The sequence below is a fragment of the Ochlerotatus camptorhynchus genome, unplaced genomic scaffold, assembly GCF_037179485.1.
Source record: "Ochlerotatus camptorhynchus isolate MF236.1 unplaced genomic scaffold, CSIRO-AGI_Acam_v1.1 ptg000204l, whole genome shotgun sequence".
NCBI classification, from domain to species: Eukaryota; Metazoa; Arthropoda; class Insecta; order Diptera; family Culicidae; genus Ochlerotatus; species Ochlerotatus camptorhynchus.
The window spans coordinates 681,968-699,053 of record NW_027040694.1 but is presented as its reverse complement, the minus strand read 5'-3'; the positions used below and the strand labels follow the sequence as shown (position 1 = coordinate 699,053).

Below are 17,086 nucleotides of genomic sequence, written 5' to 3'. Positions count from 1 at the left end.
TTATATGGCCGTCTTGCCCCATGGGGGTGGCACTTTTGCCCCACACTGTTTTTTAGCCTTTGTTGATAAGGCATATGAAAACAATTAAGAAAAAATATTTAACGTTTACATATTCAGTTTCAGATACAACAGGTTTAAGTAGAGGATGTTTAAGATTCTATGTACATCATTTGTTTAAAAAAAAGTTAGATTAACCTATGTTTATTGAAAGATTTTCTTAACGTGGCACACTTGCCCCACCTGACCCTACTTGTAGGAAATTTTCCCAGCTACAACTTTGCTGAAGACCACTTTTTGATTAAATGCAAGAATCGAAAGTTATCAATGGTTCAATGCACTGATGTCTTATGATCATGCTCAATCAACTGTTCAGCAGGCAACATTGGTGTTTCAGGGGCGTTGAATAGGACACAAAAATCATGGCTACTATGTCACACTGCAAAATACAGTGTTGCCTACAGAGCAGCTGCTTGATCATGTCATAAGTTTACCAATCTCTTAAATAATTAATAACTTTTTCCTGTCTCGTTTTACATAGAAACGATCTTAAGCAATGTTGTAGCTGAGAAAATTCTATATAAGAATGGCTATCGAACTGTTTCGCAGCTCAATATGGAAAAAGACTAGAAGGCAATGAACAAAAAGTTGAGATTTTCCATAGTAATTTACATGTAAACTTCAAATGGCTTGTGCAAAGTCTGTTTCTAACCAAATGAGTTGTAACTTTGGGAGGCTAATCAGGACCCGATATGAAACCATTTAAGCACTGTGGAGCGAAAAAGTCAAATTTTGCATCAGTCTAATAGTCATCTTCTTCTTCTTCAGGTTCGCTCACCACTCGGAATGAACGTTCAGTGTGGTTAGTAATATCAAATAGTGTTACATGCAAACGAAAAAGAGATACAGCAAGGATTAGTTTTTTAAAGTAATAGTTTCATCTAAATACCCAACTAACTATATTTAAGAGACATTGTCTCACTCTGAACCTACATTTAAAGTTATTTTGTGATTATATGGTTACTTTGGTACTCACATGAAATGTTGTGCAAGTACCACAAGTTCAACAACGACCAACTATGGACAGCTCAATGTTAATTCTATTTACTCTTTGAATCAGCGTACACCAATATGATAATCTACTAAGAAACACCTAAGAATGTATAGTAGACTGATGCAAAATTTGAAATTTACGCTCCACAGTGTTCAAACGGTATCAAATCGGGTCCTGATTAGCCTCCGAAAGTTTAAACTCATCTGATAAGAAACTGACTTGGCACAAACCATTTGATGTTTATATGGAGATTACTATGGGAAAACAAAACTTTTTGTTCATTGTCTTTTAACCTTTTTACATATTGTACTGTTAACAAATTCTATTGCTATTCTTATGGGAATTTTCATCAGCTACAACTATGAAGAAAATCGTTTTTCAGCCAAACGTCAAATTAAATAGTTATTAATTGTTTAAGAGATTGATAATCTTATGGCAAGATTAAGCAGCTATATTGTGAGCAACACTGTATTCTGCAGTGTGACATTGACGAGTGCACGGATGGATTTGAGTTCACTCACTCGACAAAAAGTGACACAACAGCGGGGCCCTGTTTACTAAAAATGAACACATATATGTTCATTTTTAGTAAACAGGGCCCCGCTGTTGTGTCACTTTTTGTCGAGTGAGTGAACTCAAATCTATCCGTGCACTCGTCAATAGTAGCCATGGTTTTTGTCCTCTATTCTACGCGCCATAAACACCAATGTTGCCTGCTGAACAGATGATTGAGCATAATCATAAGACATCAGTGACTTGAATCATTAATAACTTTTGTTCCTTACATTTGATCGAAAGCTGGTCTTCGAAAGCTGTGAAAATTTTCAAGAAGTTCAGCTATCATTTTTTAAAGTAGAGTGAACTGGTGAATTTTGAGATACATATGAATCGAAATTATGGTTTCTCCATAGTAATTCCCATATAAACTTCAAATGGTTTGTGCCAAGTCAGTTTCTCACTAAATGAGTTCAAATTTTGGGAGGCTAATCAGGGCCCAATTTGGAACCGTTTGAGCACTGTGCAGCGAAAATTTAAAATTTTGTATTAGTCTAATGTATAGAGATAAAGCTCAAAAATACAATTTTAACTGATGATACTTTATAAACATTAAACTGTCCAATATTGGACCCTGCCAACACACGGCGCCTGCACGGTAATGTGGGCCGTCAGAATGGTTCATCGGTTGCGAAGTGAAGTGCTTCTCAAACTAAAGCGATACATTTCTCAATTTTTCAACGTTATACTAACGTAAACTTAATATTATCACCCATATGCCCGTCCACGCCCGAAACCCATCCACCACTCAAAATCAAATAAAAATGTTTCTGTATGGCAAACACGGTCCAGACACGAGGGGGCGACACATCTAAATCCCAATGCTAGATGCTCAACAAATCTCACATTAGCGAATCAATCTTCGAAAAATCTTCTTTCATTTCTCGAATCTACTTGGATCGGCATCATATTTTTGAAGAAAATCTTCAGAATCGTCATGAATCTTCTTTCTATCTACTCAGCGTGCGCGCAGCTAACCACATTAAAACACAATTTTTAATGCATCGTAGATAGAGTCGCCCCCCTCGGTCCAGACATAAACGAGAATACCTATGGGTGTATATCTTCACTGTAACAACTACGGGTAATCATCGACAGTATTTGCAATTTACTCAGGCACTTTTGAGCAAACTGCAATCACTCTCTCATACTCGAAATGGGCCACGACCAAATTGGCACAACGACCAAAGCGCAGGGAGTAATTGAATGTATGTACCTAGTTGAAACAAAAGAAAATCTTTTTTAAACTCAACAATTCGATATTTTTGTTTTAAAAAATGGTTATGGTTGAATCAACAATATTTTATTTTATGTTCAAAACAACAAATTTTTTAATTTAAAAAATATTGTTTATTCAACAAAAATCAGATCAGATCAGAGATTGATATTTTTTATTCAATTTCAACCGAGATTTCAACAATGGGCTGATATTTTTGATTCAAAGAATAAAAAAATCTTGATTCAACAAACAAAAATTGTTATTTCATAAATTGTTTCGCCATTTCAAAGAAAATTATTTTTGATCAATGATTTAAAAATAATAAAAAATATTTTCTTTGACTTTCAATAGAAAAAAAAAATGTTGGTGTCAACAATATTTATTTTTAGCCGGGAGACAACGATTTTTTTTTATTGAACTCAATACAGAATATTGTTTAAATTAAAATATATTTCTCTGCGTGAAGGAGCCAAATTAGCAGTGATTTTGATCATTTATTATAAAAAAAACATATAAAGGGCGAACACGAAATTATTGCGACACCGAAAATGTCATGCCAATTTTCTTATAATGTTTAGAATCAAACCAACATTTTAGGGTAGTTTTATACATATATTTACTTCAAAAATCAAAAGAAAAGTTAATCGATGGAGCCTTGAGTGTAAAATTGAACGCATTTTCGCTTGATGCCCTCCATCAAAGTCTTTACAGTGTCATCCGGTACCAGTTTCTCAGTTTTTTTTTTTCCATTTTCTTAACATGTCCTTCTCGTCTTTGACTGTCTTCTTGCTCTTCCGAAGTTCCCGCTTCATTATTGCCCAGTACTGCTCCACCGGGCGCAGCTCCGGACAGTTTGGCGGATTCATGTCCTTTGGAACAAAATGGACAGAATTGGCCTCATACCACTTCAGGACACTTTTAGAATAGTGGCATGATGCAAAATCTGGCCAAAATAGCGGAGCTTCGTCGTGCTGCTGCAAGAACGGCAAAAGGCGCTTCTCGAGGCACTCAGATTTGTAGATCTCGCCATTTACTGTGCCCTTTGTCACGAAAGGCTCACTCCTCAGTCCGCAAGAGCAGATGGCCTGCCAAATGAGATATTTGGAGGCGAACTTCGACATTTTCTTCTTCTTAAATTTGTCGTCCACATCGAACTTGCTCTTGCCGGTGAAAAACTCCAACCCCGGAATTTGCTTAAAATCGGCTTTTATATACGTTTCGTCGTCCATCACACAGCAGCCATATTTTGTCAGAATCTTCTCGTAGAGCTTCCGTGCCTGAGTTTTAGCCGTCGATTGTTGCCGCTCACCGCGGTTTGGGAAGTTCTGTCTGTACCTTGTATGTATGTAGTCCAGCTCTCTTCTTTGCATTCTGGACGTAGCTCTGCGACATGCCGATCTTTTTAGCCAAATCACGGCTTGAGACGTTGGGATTTGCTTTAATCATCCGCTTCACCTTTCCCTCCGTCTTTTTGTTCTCCGGTCCCGGTTTTCTTCCAGCTCCTTTGCCGTGGTCCAACGTCAACCGCTCCTGGAACCGCTTCAACACTCTGGAGACGGTTGAATGGTGAATGTTCAACATTTTTCCCAACTGCCGGTGCGACAGGTCAGGAAATTCCAGGTGTTTGGAAAGAATTTGTTCTCTCAACTCGCGTTGGTTCACCTCCATTTTCGTTGAATCGAAAAACACGACTTCGAGTTTGACAGCATGTACACAATACACATCAATGAGAAAATATCACTGTATTGTTCCGATTTCCGAAAATAAAATATCAGCGAAACTATTTTCGAATGAAGAAGAACGCACCATTCATAACATTTAAAAACATGCCAATCAAAAGTTCATCAAATAAAAATATATCCAACGAAAAGGTTTATGTACAAATTATTATTATTAAAGGCGATCGAAAGTAATAAATGTAAGATGCAAATAAAAACGCATAGGTATTTCATTTATTTATCTTATTTATCTTACAAGTTTAAAATCAATTTTCCAATAGTCTATTGGTGCAAGGGTAAGTTGAAGTAAGTACATGCATATCTTGCAAAACTTATCATATTTGATGGACAACCACGTATAACTTATGAAAAGGGCATATTTTCTACAAAAAATTTATTATGATGAAAGTAAATTTGAAATATCTCGAAAACTGTTACATATACACACAAAGAACAAAAATTGTTGCTATAAAAATATTGCATGATCAAATTAAAAGTTTGCCAAATTTCGTCGTTTTAACTATGAAAATTTTCAAAATAAAACATATTTTTTTGGTTTAAAAGTGTTGCTTTCACTTTCGGCTTGTAATTTTAAAAGTGTATTTTTTAGAATAAAAGTCGAAAAACTGTCAAAAACCTCTTCATTGCAAAGTTGTTGACAGTACTGGACCACCGTTTCCCGCCAAATTAGACATGTGAAAAAGAAAGTAAACCAGCAGCTAACATGCATGAGCAGCAGCAGTTTCCCACATTTTCATAAGCCGGCGCGCTTGTTTCTCTTCTGACGCTATCAAGTGGAAGGATCGGAAGGATATTCCAGTTACGGGATTTGGAGGTAGGTTGATGAAATTTTCGAAAACTTTCGATCATGCTTCCGATTTTACTAATTTATGTGTTTTGAGCAGCCTCGTCAGTCTTGCCGGAAAGAAAGGCTACTCCCACCATCACCATCACCAACTGTATCATTTGCGTAAAATGCTTCTCATGGAAGATTCCACAATGCAGTGCCCTTTCAGTCATCATCAAAAATATAAATAAACGAATATATATTAAATAAAAAAATTCTATTTTTATTTTCTTCAAAGCATATAGCAGTCGAATTAAAAAATAATTCATGTTTGAAATGAAAACATACATCGTTGCGTTAAAAATGCCCATCTTTTAAATTAAATGCTTTCGTGAGTCTATTTAAAACATGGGTTTTTATATTGACAGTTCTACAATTTGATTTGAAAGTTTCTACTTTTAAAAGTAAAAATTGAGTTGTTTTTGAATTGACAGTTGGCTGACTTTTGTTTTGAATGCTAAAGACTTTCTACCAAAAAGAACCAACGCAAACTTTTAATTCTACCAATGGTTTTTTCAATTTAATTAACGATAATTTTTTGTGTGTAGGAAGTTTATCGATATGAGCATTATCGTTTGAAATGATTTTTATAATTATATACTGACATCAAACTGAGCATTTTGCCGTAAATAATGAAAGTTTCAAAAATGCCTTAAAAGTTGCTCTTAGAAAAACTTTTTTATTAAAAGTTTGTCCATCCTGGAGTTGTTTTCAAAACTTCTGCTTTCTATTTAAGTTTTTATTAAAAAAATATAAAAAAATCAAAAATACGTTTTTTTTTGTTATTTGAAGTTTGAAGTTTATTTTAAATTTTTTTTGTAAAAAAACGAAAAAAAAAATTCCGTGTATATTTTTTTATAAAGCTTTATTAGTTTCCTACAACTCCTTCTTAGTAAATTTTTTTCTACAAACAACTGTTTTCGAACTACATTTTTTTTAAAAGTATGTGTGCAAAAACACATAGGCCCTTTTCAAAAATTACCCTTGAGTCAAAAGGGTCTCCAACCGGTGAACACTCGTGTTTATTTCAGTTACCATGGGGACGTAATTTATGATTAGTCCCGGTCCCTTTCAAATTGTATCATTATTTATGTACGGTCCTTATATTTGAAATGACGTTTCACATTCATCAAGGGATGGCCGATTTTCATTCGAATAATTGATAAATCGATTAACGAACCGAAAAGTAAAATATATGTAATCGGTTATATCGTGCCGATATAAGCATTAACATCTCCATAGGATCATCACCACCGATCGTTTCAAACATGTGCTGCACTCTTATTGGTTGAAAAATGGCAGCACAGCGAACAAAAAATAATCGATTAGTTGTTAATCGAGTAATTAAAAAATGGGACATCTCTGATTTTGGTGTGTTTGTTTTGATAAAAATGAGCGCAAAATTTCATCTCTACCAAAGGGGCAGCAAAACCACAAAATTACCTTGAATACGGGGGGTATTCATTGGATGAAAGGGACCGTGAAAGAGGACACTAAAATAGAAAGTTTTTCTTCCGACAGTTTCATCTTAGTATTCATCTTTGTGTCAAGGAATAGATTTAGTGTCAAGGATCAAACATTTAAATCTTGATTTAAAAATCGAGATGAATGTCTACGGAATCGATAAAAATATCGATGTGCTCAGAAAACGAAGCTCCATCAGATGATGTATACAAATTGGTATATTTTTCGAAGTTAAACGACCCAATACCAAGGGGGGGGAGGTGGCTGTCAAACACGAACAATCGTCTCCTACCTCGCATAACTGGTTCCAAACTTAAACAAGCCATAAGAAACCTACAGGCACAGACAAACAGACATAACACATTGAATATTTCTTATTGTAAAACATCGTCGATAAAACATTACCGCCATCTGTTAAGTACACTGTGGTGGGTAGTACGCTGAGCAGATGGCGGTAGTGTGTAAACGTCAAACACAAGGGAATTGACTATGCGCGCCACAGGTGGCAGTACTACCAAGTGAGATACTTTTAAATTGACCGTTAAATGCTTGGTCGATGAACAACTTGTGAGTAATATGTCTGTTTGTCTGTGCTACAGGGTTTGTTGACGTTTGAAACCAATTTCATACAAGAATTATCAGTAGGCTGATTTGACAGCACGTCCCACCCCAGCCCAATATCCATTCCCGGTTCGACAGAGGGCGGCCTTGCCGTCGTCGACTGGCTTCGTCAGAAAAAAGCGCCTGTGCATCGGAACCATCTCCACAAACCGCTATACCAGCCCCGGTAAAACCAAATCGCCATCGCACTACAGTCGACGTTCGGTCAGCCTTGCTTCATCCGCCATTGCCTGAATTGTACCGGAATTTCACCGAGCGGTGGTACCGCCATCTTGCCGACAAGATCGGTCTTTCATCATCCGCCATCGAGAGAATCATTCTGGAACCGCAGCGAACGCTCGCTGGACTGCAGTCGTCGTAGTCACCATCATCGTCAAGGGTATGTGCCAGAAAATCGATCACAACACCTCACAATCTTCTTCTTATTTCCTTTATTTAACATCGGTCTCTGTTCCACAATCTAGTGCCAATCATCGACGGACATCGATTGCCATCCATTGACGATAATCGAATGTGCAGGAAGGCAGCTTCCACACCTGCGTAGGATATCGCACTCATTCAAACACACATAGGCCGGGACCAACGGCTTTACTTCCCTTCCGAAGGAAGACGTGACCAGAGATTTCTATGCCTCAGAAAATCCCACCGACCTCGGCTGGGATAAGGTGATCCAAGAGTGGAGTGGAGTGTTTCTCAGTGGAACTGACAGCTAGAAATCAAGAGTGTGTGAGTGATCTGGTGTTAATGGTGCTGAATGTAAACATAAACAGAGCAGAAATTCATATGAGAGTGAACTGTCAGTTCTACTGTGATCCGTCAAAAGTTCTTGGTAAACAAAAAAGTCAGCTGATCGCAACTGTCTCGTGGACAGCCTTATTGCTGAAAAATTCACCAGCATTATTTTGCTGAAACGTTTGCTAATCTTTCATCAAGTCTAAAATCAGCAAAATTTTGCTGATTTTCAGCGATTTAAATTTGGTGTGTAGCCACGAACACGCATACAAAATGTATGAGTTGGTTCGTGTCTAATCTAAAGAGCCTGAATTTATAAAGAGACGACATCTTATCCATTTTACAGGTCTTCTGCTCGATTGGAATGACTTTTCCTACACGAAACGAAAATCAATTATTTTATTCATGTGTTTCACTTATACATTTTTGCCAAAGCATCAGCCTTATATATTCCATAAGACAAACCACAGGTCCTACAAGAATGCATAAAAGGTATGTGTGACCGCTTATACATTTCATTTGACACATGAGCTTCATTAACTTTTTGCAAGGCGTCTGCTTATTAGTTGACTTATACATTTTATGAATAATCAGCAATAGAAATTTGCCAAAAGGTATAAGGAGATTTCTATCCGTGTATGACTTTGACAGACAATCGATTGTTCCAATTTTGACATGCCACCTCTTTATAAATTTAGGCTCTTTAGTCTAATCTATTCCGGGAAAATTATTTTTATCTAGATAACAAATTTCTATGGTTTTGACAGATGGGATCGCTGCACATTTGAATCCGCCGTAATGGATTCTCGATCAAGAGTTAAGTTTAAGTTTCATGTCGGTTTGTCGGTGGGCACACCTCACAATCCACACTATCGTTAATTGGAGAAAAATAAATACCGTATTTAAGTTGATCCGCGCTGTGTTTCAGTTCATTTGAAAGCTTGAGTGCCTTTTCGTCCGCGTAGCCCCTCAAGTTTGCCCAGTAGTGCGCCGACGCTGAGACACAGTTCAAGGAGTCTCGTGCTGCTGAGTTGTTGTCGGGTAGAACATTAGTTTCACAAGCCAAGACAAACAGCATGCAAACTAATCGAACGTGTTTCTGTTGATGATGAAGGGGATTTGCTCGAAGAGAAGACATAATTATTTTCAGAGAGCCTTAGAAGGAAAGGGGTGTAAGCATAGAGGTAACTCTAAGACCACTGGGTCCCGAAGAAAATCATTATTATTTTTGGCTCACTCAGTACCAGAACAACGGTCCCAAGCAGTCCCAAGCTATTTCACTCACCCCTGCATGTTCTGCATGAATCGACACACCCCTTATGTTATCTGTCAAACTTTCATAGCGAATCAAAACAAACATAGTGTAGTAATAGAATTTCAACTAGAATAGGGTACGTTAATCGTTTGCTTGGGACCAATAGGCTACTAAAGTGGTGAGCCAATTTAAAATCGTTAGTTTCGTATTGATTGTTGGTGTAAGTGACTTTGATCGATTCTCTTCATCGACTTTCTCTTTTGATAGCTACAGCTTTATAAACAGATTTTGCGCTATTTCTGCCACATAGTTTGATAAAGGAGGTTCTCATCTAGCATCCAGAATGGTACAAGAATCAAGGAATGTGTTTACAGCTGAATTATTAACGAAAGAGAAAGTCGATGAAGAGAATCGATCAAAGTCACTTACACCATAGCGGTAACTCTAAGACTAGAAGGTCCCGAAATAACGTTCTCAACTTTTTGGCTCAGCTCTGGTACAATCTTCGGTCCCAAGCCAATCGATTCACCCCTCGAAACATAGGAAAATTTACTAACCCCTCAAGTTATCTGTCAAACTTTCATAGCGAATCAAAACAAACATTGTGTAGTACTAGATTTTTGACTAGAATGGGGTACGTTAATCGATTTGCTTGAGACCAATAGGCTAGTCAAGTAGTGAGTCAATTTAAAATCGTTAGTTTCGTATTGATTGTTGCTTTTACTGTAGGGCTTTAATAAAGGTGCTATTGGCGTTGACGGCGACTCTGTAGCTCTTTACTCCAATGAGAAAATCCATAAGCAAACGTCAGACTGTGCGTGAAACATGGCGGACTTTGTACTATCCTTTCACTCCACCGAAAATTCCCATAAGAAACTGTCTATATTTGCTGGAAGAGCAAATTTATCGACGGTGCCGTCAACGCCAATAACGGCAAGCGTCTAATGTCAAATGGGGGTGATTCAATATTTAAAGTAGGCTAGCGTAAAAAGCAGAATTCAGTACTGCAGTTGAACCAACAATCAATACGAAATTATCGATTTGAAATTGGCTCACTACTTGACTAGCCTATTGGTCCCAAGCAAATCGATTAACTTATCCCATTCTAGTCGAAATTCTAGTACTACACCATGTTTGTTTTGATTCGCTTTGAAAGTTTGACAGACAAAATGAGGGGTTCATGGATTTTCCTAAGTTTCGAGGGGTGCATCGATTAGCTTGGGACCGAAGATAGTACCAGAGCTGAGCCAAAAAGTTGAGCTCGTTTCTTCGGGACCTACTAGCATAGAGGTAACTCTAAGACAAGTAGGTCCCGAAGAAACGTGCTCAACTTTTTGGCTCACCTCTGGTACTATCTTCGGTCCCAAGCTTGTCGAATCACCTCACGAAACATAGGAAAAACCAATAACCCCTCATTTTATCTGTCAAACTTTCATAGCGAATGTAAAAACAAACATTGCGTAGTACTAGAATTTCGACTAGAATAGGGTACGTTAATCGTTTGCTTGGGACCAATAGGCTACTAAAGTGGTGAGCCAATTTAAAATCGTTAGTTTCATATTGATTGTTGCTACTAGTCTTAGAGTTACCTCTATGGTTGGGTTGAACCACGCGAGCAACCGATAATATCTGGGAAAGTGTTTACTCATAGAAGGATTTTCGGATCAAGATCGTCAGCTTTGCGCCGCCGAACAAATCAGACACAGCAGAAGTTACGGTTTTTTTTTTGTTGCTGGTCATCAGGTATACGAATTTTATTTTTACCTTTTTTCAATCAATAGTTTTTTTTTCTCATATGGAAACTCTGAAAAATACATATTCATCATTTGCTACACGTTGAAACGTTTTGCTTGTTTGTTTCGTTTATTATAGATCTAGGTAATATTTTTTGTTTTCTTTTATTTCCGTTCAAATGATCCTGTCCCATTATTCAGTACTAAGCTACAAACGTCGTTCGTCCAAACTCGTCCGGCTGTTTTTTTTTTGGGTGGGAGGGGGAGGGGAGGAGGATGAGAAGAATGGGAACTTCCATCACAATCGCCGATTTTCCTCTCTCCATAGTCCTCGGAAAACTGATCCGAGCGTATCACAAATGTACCACGAGGCGAGGCGATAACATCGATAACCAGTTTAAGGGTTTTGCTGCTTTTGCTTGATTGCGAACTAATATTATCGCGACTGCTTAATTAGAAAGAAGAAGAAAAAAAAGAGTTGTTTGGTTCATCGTGCTCGCGCGGGTACTGCTTTTTCTGAGGCTCACATAGCGCGTTAGCTGATTGATTGTGTGTGTCTGTCTGTGTAGGTGTGTGGTTTTATTTTCTGAAGAAGTTTAACATTGTTTCTTTTGCAGTTTGTGGGCTTTCTTTTCCGTTTGTTTGTTGTTGTTTTTTTGTATTCTCGCAGAGTTTAAGTAGTGTCACTTTGTTATGGTTAGTTAGCAGCATTATTAATTGCATGGCAGAAGAAAGAGAACAATGATTGGAGCTACTGATATCGTTCTATTTCAAATTCTACTATTTTCTTGTCGGTGTGTGTGTGTGTGCGTGGGTTAAAATAAGTTTTCTCCCAACTACTAACACCAGCGCAGTGTGATGGTAAATTGCACTTAATCGCAACGCAAATCCAATATCGTACCAATTAGGTGCTGCCATCTATGTGTTTCACATTCAAATAGTCACGATTGGTTGCAGTTATGACACACAGATGGCAGGTGGTTCGGTATAAGGTTTTGCGCGTTTAAGTGCATCTGTATCTTGATCATTTAACTTGTTCCATTGAATAGTACGGTAGTGTGCAGAAAAACACGCATTTGATTAGCAGCGAAGACGTCATATCAAGCAGACTGGCAACATTACCTGCAATGCTTATAATCTTTGCTATCAAATTCGATCGGTGCATTTACCCGAGCATTTACCTTCGAGCGGTCGATGACGTCACCCTTTAGGAAAGTTGACAGTCTTTGTGATGTGTTGCCTTCGTTAGTAGTCTATTTTTTGTATATGTATTCTTTCATCAGCAGGGGGAGTCGTTAACCATATTTGCGTTCTTGTTCATGCTCATTTTTAGGTACTTTTTTTTTCTCAAATATTTTTACGTTTTTTGACTCGTTTAGTTCAAGTTTTTACCGCTCAATAAAAAAAAAGAATACACTTGTGCTTTGATCAGTATGTGTATAATTGGTGTCGAAAAAAAAAGTCGAAGCAGAAAATGAAGAACGAAGGGAAACTGTTTGTTTTCCAGATATTTACAACTTGCTCTAAAATAATAAATAAGAAAATATATTTTTTTATCATCTCTCTGTATACTTTACAACGTTGTTGTGGGAAACTTAAAATTAACTTAACAGCTTGAGTATTTTTTGTAGATTTTTACACGACGATTTTTTATACTGTTTTTGGTATCATTTTTTCAGGTTTTTCGCAATTCACTACTAGTACTAGTACTTATCGTCTTATGGCAGTAGCTGAAAGCGTTTTTTCTCGGTTCTTTACTCACTTCATGTTCGCTTTTCTGCCATTCCGATGATGTTAATAAGTAGTTATAAGTTTGTTTTTTTTTTGTATTTAGAAAATAAGGATAAGAAGCTTCGATGAAATTCTATGGAAAATGTCATAAAACTGTATGAAGGGTGATGGCGTTTACACTCTAAATTAATTTTACCTGACTTGCCGTCAATACTATTGCTTGTTTTAACGCTACGACCTGTTTCATAGTTTTAGCAACAGAGACATGAGATTTTTTGTCACAATTTTTGTAAATATTTTTTTCTTACAAATTTCGAAAACAACGAATGACTGCTTAAATCATATAGGCAAGTCACACTCACATTATTACTCAAATGCCAATAGAATTCTTGCTTATCAAAATAGTCAGAAAATATGGGACTTACAGTTACTAGACATAAACATTACCTTAACAGACGAAAAAAAAACCTTTATGATCATATTTAAAAGCAATAACAGAGAGATACACATCTTCAGAGCTGTACATTCAGAAACGTAGAAATGAAAAAACTCGAAACACGAAGCTGTGTGGTTGTTCCTCGTATGTATGTGTTATATTGGGTACTGCTCCGCCCACTCAGCCCACCTACTTGGCGTGACGCTTCTTGCCACCGCCACCAATGGAGCTGATCTTCGGCGTCCGGACGTCGCCGGATAGTCATTCGACGGTGATGGGGGTAACCGGCGGGAACTGCATGTCGTCGAACAGCGGGATGGTGTTCTTGATCGGGTACTCGACTGCTTCGCGCAAATCACGGCAGCGATCCGAATCTGCTGGAATATGACCAAGGAAGGAGGCGGGTAATAGCATGTGGACACAACACGACGCGACGGGACGAGGACGACACAACACGACGTGGACGATAGAGAAATATAGCAAGAACGAGACGATAGGACGAGAGGCTTAGATTAGTTCCATTGGCTAGTTTGCTGGAGGGGGGTTAGTGTGTTTAAAAGTATATTTCTGTGGGTGAGCTCACCTGACATTCGGTCTCCGGGGCGTCCCTTGAGGACCCCGGCGTAGGTGCCCGGCGCCGGTATCATCGAGTTAGTCATCGTCACATTCAGGACGGAGGTGTCGTTCTCGTTGCCACCGATGTCAACTTCTGTGGAGAAGGAAAAACAGAATGTAACGTCAAATTTACATATTCAACTGATACTTATACCACCGACAAACCGACATGACACTTAATTCTGACTTATGCCCGAAAATCGTAAACAGCCGATTTAAACGTGCAGTGATCCGAACTGTCAAAACCATAGGATTTTTTGATCTAGATAAAAATAATTTATCAAGAATGGATCAGACACGAACCAATTCATAACTTTTGCATGCTGGTTCATGGCTTAGCTAAATATTTCCCGCGAACACGGAGCCAGATGTCAGTAGTGTGCTTTGGTCAGAAATTTTATTGTTTTTGCTATGGTCCTTCATGTCGGTTTGTCGGTGCTTATACCATATAGAGGTAACTCTAGGACAAGAAGGTCCCGAAATAACGTGCTCAACTTTTTGGCTCAGCTCTGGTACTCTCTTCGGTCCCAAGCCAATCGATTCACCCCTCGAAACATAGGAAAAACCAATAACCCCTCATTTTATCTGTCAAACTTTCATAGCGAATCAAAACAAACATTGCGTAGTACTAGAATTTCGACTAGAATGGGGTAGCCGGCGCCGGTGGTGTAGTGGTAAGCGTGACTGCTTTCTAACACCCCAATGGGTCTGGGTTCAATCCCAGCCGAGGTCGGTGGGATTTTTCTGAGGCATAAAAATCTTTGGTCACGTCTTCCTTCGGAAAGGGAAGTAAAGCCGTTGGTCCCGGCCCATGTGTGTTTGAATGGGTGCGATATCCTACGCAGGTGTGGAAGCTGCCTTCCTGCACAATGGATGGCAATCGATGTCCGTCGGTGATTGGCACTAGATTGCGGAACAGAGACCGACGTTAAATAAAGGAACGAAGAAGAAGAAGAAGAATGGGGTACGTTAATCGTTTGCTTGGGACCAATAGGCTAGTCAAGTAGTGAGCCAATTTAAAATCGTTAGTTTCGTATTGATTGTTGCTTATACTAGGATTATATCGAACACAACATATCAAGAAGACTGGCAACCCTCCCGTTTTCTAATACGCCGGCTATGAGACAGGCAGAATTGCGACATCTGCTGCTCATCTACTCCGAACGAATTTGATAGAAAAGGTTCCAACCCCAGAAGAAAGGTGTGTGTATTTGCTAATTTTTCTATGCTTTGCTTCCACCTTCGCTCAACGCAGTACAACCAACAATCAATACGAAACTAACGATTTTAAATTGGCTCACCACTTTAGTAGCCTATTGGTCCCAAGCAAACGATTAACGTACCCTATTCTAGTTGAAATTCTATTACTACACTATATTTGTTTTGATTCGCTATGAAAGTTTGACAGATAACATCAGGGGTGTGTGGATTCATGCAGAACATGCAGGGGTGAGTGAAATAGCTTGGGACTGCTTGGGACCGTTGTTCTGGTACTGAGTGAGCCAAAAATAATAATGATTTTCTTCGGGACCCAGTGGTCTTAGAGTTACCTCTATGGTACCACCACCTGTGGCGCACATAGTCAATTCCCTTGCTTTTGACGTTTACACACTATCGCCATCTGTTCATCGTAGTGCCCACCACAGTGTACTCAACAGATGGCGGTAATGTTTCAGCGACGATGTTTTACAGTGAGAAATATTCAATGTGTTATGTCTGTTTGTCTGTGATATTTCTATTCACACCCGAGTTCACACCATCAATATTATTGTCAATAATTCGCCTTCGCGTCAATAAATTGATACGTGTGGGGTTCGCTTAAGGAGGGATATGATTTCATAATTAAATGTTACAAATGCTCGTCATTCTTATCTTGTAAGCCTCTTCAGATCCGAGTAGAAGAAATGCAATTTACCTCGAAATTTACAAAATAACCGAGAAACACCAGATCTGAGAGGGCATGGATAAGGTTTAAAAATACAAATTTACCCTTTCAAGGGCGATTGGAATCCTAGCTAATTCTTCTTCTTCTTATTTGCATTTCATGCTTATTGCCTGCTCTCAACTTAGTGTTCTAAATGCACTTCCACGGTTATTAATTGAGAGCTTTCGATGCCAATACCAAACGCATGAATTTGTATATTATGTGGCAGTGGCAAGCACAATGGTACCACAGAGGTAACTCTAAGACCAGAAGGTCCCGAAGAAACGAGCTCAACTTTTTGGCTCAGCTCTGGTACTATCTTCGGTCCCAAGCAAATCGATGCACCCCTCGAAACATATGAAAATCCACGAACCCCTTATTTTATCTGTCAAACTTTCATATCGAATCAAAACAAACATAGTGTAGTACTGGAATTTATACTAGAATGAGGTACGTTAATCGATTTGCTTGGGACCAATAGGCATCATTAGTTTCGTATTGATTGTTGGTAAAAGTATGGACGTCTGTTAAAAGTTGTTGTAATCGAACTGTCAAAATGCACCGCTTTACTCGATTGAACAGCTTTTTTTCAGTTTTGTGGTGACAGTCGTCCATACTTTAACTAGAGGGCTTTAATGTGAACATGCTGGAAGCAATACACTGTACCAAAACATCATCCACTGTTCTAATGAAACCTCAGACAACTCAACTCGAAACAAAGAAATCGCTTTTTTGAATGATAGCAGCAACCAGATGAAGGTTGTTTTGAAATCAGATGATGCTCCTCTCGAATACAGGAAATACGTAATGCTTTCTGTAGAATGATTGTCATCCCAAATTGAAATCCATATGGTATTGGTTCAACCCCATAACGCAAATAATTCAAAATTTTGATGTAATTAATTCGCTCGAACGTCATTTGCTGGTCTGAGCTGACAACCGAGGTGATATGAACATTGGTAAAGCGTGGTGACCCAATATTGTCTATTCATGGTGGAGGAAGTCTCCTCTAACAAAACAAACCAATAACTGTTCATGGCTATTCAATATGGAAATGTAAGCAATCGGATTATAAATCTTATTTAAACCATTTGCAAGTCATCCTATTCTTAAATTATTGTCCTCTGAACGCTATATGATTCACAGCCAATTTTCAAATAAATATCATCATATGATGATGAATTT

General features: G+C 38.3%; 1 protein-coding gene across 2 annotated transcripts in view; it reads right to left on the bottom strand.

Annotated features, from left to right (window-relative positions):
• Positions 1-12,719: 12,719 nt before the first annotated feature.
• The window catches only part of LOC135703000 (WD repeat domain phosphoinositide-interacting protein 2-like), a 110,472-nt gene continuing 106,105 nt past the window's right edge, over positions 12,720-17,086 (bottom strand). Inside the window, exons 4-5 of one of the 2 annotated variants that reach the window (XM_065224090.1) lie at positions 13,946-14,071; positions 12,720-13,739 (exon numbers count right to left, since the gene is read on the bottom strand). In XM_065224090.1, coding sequence (XP_065080162.1) covers positions 13,624-13,739; positions 13,946-14,071 — 242 coding nt within the window. In that variant the 3' untranslated portion in view covers positions 12,720-13,623. The remainder of the gene's footprint in view (positions 13,740-13,945; positions 14,072-17,086) is intronic. The other variant, XM_065224091.1, reaches the window with a different exon arrangement.